Genomic DNA, 2,023 nt, shown 5'->3' with positions numbered 1-2,023 from the left:
AACAAAGAAAAAAAAAAAAAAAAAAAAAGTAAACAAATAAATAGAAATAAATAAAAAGAAAAGAAAATACTGAAAGGTCAAAATAAATAGTGTCCAGCCAATTAAGTATGAACCGTGAAAAGCAACGGCCAAACGCAGGTGAAAAGTGAGGTGTAAGAAAAACAAACGAGTGTGCGATTGCCATCGGGTATGGAGAACACAAGAGAAGGTTGAATAGAGGTGGAGGGATCGTCATTGTGATCACGAGAATCATTACTACTTACTGTGAAGAAATTTCCTGGGACTCTATTTTCTTTCAAGGAGATAAAAGCGACTAAGCATGACCGCACAATCAGATACAAAAAAGACACACGCCTGGCGACTCGTGTGGGAGGAAAACCCCAACGAAAGGCTCGAATCCCTCATTTGTAAACAGTCCCATATTTCTTACAAGGGAAGGAGCAGCTGTCAGGGAGCTGCTCTCCCCGGGAGATCCAGTTTAACTTTTGGGACAGGTAATTGGCCTGGGACAAATGACACGAGAAAATGGCAATTGAACATCAGCTTGTTTTTCTCTTCCCAGCTAAAGTCACATCTAAAGAAGGAAACAGGAGAGACTGTTTGCACTTGGGAGCGAGGAGGGGTTCAGCGGAGAGGAGGTCAAGCAGGCCCTCGCCGGTACTCACGTTTCCATGTTGTCCCCCTCTAAGACAGTCTGCACAGGCAGGTAGCCCATTCGGGGATGCTTCGCAAAATACCTTTTGGTTCGAAATTTGTTTTTTAGTACCTTGGCAAAGTCACGAACATCTTCTCCCGATGTAGTCTGAAAGGGAAATGGTGCCGAGATCAGACACACGAGGGTATGATGTCACGGTAAAGGGCCACTCCAGTGTTCTGCCTCAGGGTGCGCGTTCTGTAATTTAGGAGACCGCAGGGGTCGAGGGCGAAGTCTGTGGGCAAAAACCGGGCCCAGCCTAGCGTTAACTAGTAGGGTTAACTGGCGCAACCTATTTACCTCTTGAAGGCTCAGACCGGCTGTAAAATGGGGGTGACAATACCTCACCAAGTTGTCATGAGGAAAAAAGGAAGCAGAAGGAGTACCTAGTTTCCAGACCTCAGGTCTGGCCACACTTTACAGTATTTTAGGAAACGATTTGGTCCACACTGAGGTCATGTTTCACCCACTGACTCTCACTCTATTTCACAGCGTGGCTCACTCTGCATCACTGAATACCTTTGCAAGAGGAATCAGTGAGAAAGACACTAAGAACTGGATAATCATTCTGATGATGGTGGAAGAGAGGAAAGTTCTAGAGCAGAGCTTCTCGAACTCGGATGTGTGTGATAACCGCCTGCAGATTCTTCGAGAATGCAGGGTGGGCTTAACAAGTCTGGGGCAGGGCCCAGGGTGGTACAAGCCCCGGGTCTAGCAGTGCTGCATAGCAACCAGTCAAGAGCAGGCGGCTAGTGTTGAAAGAACATCAGATTGACACCCAGATGTGTCTGACCCCCCAGTCTATTTCCTTTCCATTTCAACAGTGATTTTTCCAAAGTTCTATAAGCTACCGAACATTTCCTCAAAATGACATCTAAGGAGAAAGTTCCGTCCCTTAATTCTAGAACCATGGGCCTCAGAGAACCTTAAGGCCTCAGAGTGCTCATCTGTAAACAGGGGATAATGATAAATACCTATTTTACAGAGTACTTGTTTTTCCTTTAAGTAGGTTCTGTGCCTAGCATAGAGCCCAGCACGGGGCTTGAACTCATGATCCTGAGATTAAGACCTGAGCTGAGATCAGGAGTCGGACACTTAACCAACCGCGCCACCCAGGTGCCTCTCACAGAGTAGCTTAAAAGGCAAGTGCCGGGGCGCCTGGGTGGTGCGGTCGGTTAAGTGTCCAACTTCAGCTCAGGTCATGATCTCATGGCTCGTGAGTGCTAGCCCCACGTCGGGCTCTGTGCTGACAGCTAGCTCATGAGCCTGGAGGCTGCTTCAGATTCTCTGTCTCCCTCTGTCTCTGCCCCTCCCCTGCTCACGCTCGCA

At 47.7% G+C, this 2,023-nt stretch overlaps 1 protein-coding gene across 1 annotated transcript in view; it reads right to left on the bottom strand.

Annotated features, from left to right (window-relative positions):
• The window catches only part of DMD (dystrophin), a 637,032-nt gene that overhangs the window by 62,189 nt on the left and 572,820 nt on the right, over window positions 1–2,023 (bottom strand). The window contains exons 19-20 of the mRNA XM_077745468.1: window positions 878–929; window positions 666–802 (exon numbers count right to left, since the gene is read on the bottom strand). Of these exons, the coding sequence (XP_077601594.1) occupies window positions 666–802; window positions 878–929 (189 nt within the window). The remainder of the gene's footprint in view (window positions 1–665; window positions 803–877; window positions 930–2,023) is intronic.

This window comes from Crocuta crocuta, unplaced genomic scaffold (assembly GCF_008692635.1).
Source record: "Crocuta crocuta isolate KB4526 unplaced genomic scaffold, BGI_CrCroc_1.0 scaffold598, whole genome shotgun sequence".
NCBI lineage: Eukaryota > Metazoa > Chordata > Mammalia > Carnivora > Hyaenidae > Crocuta > Crocuta crocuta.
Note: the sequence above shows the minus strand (reverse complement) of the source record. Positions and strands in the feature narration are given on the sequence as shown.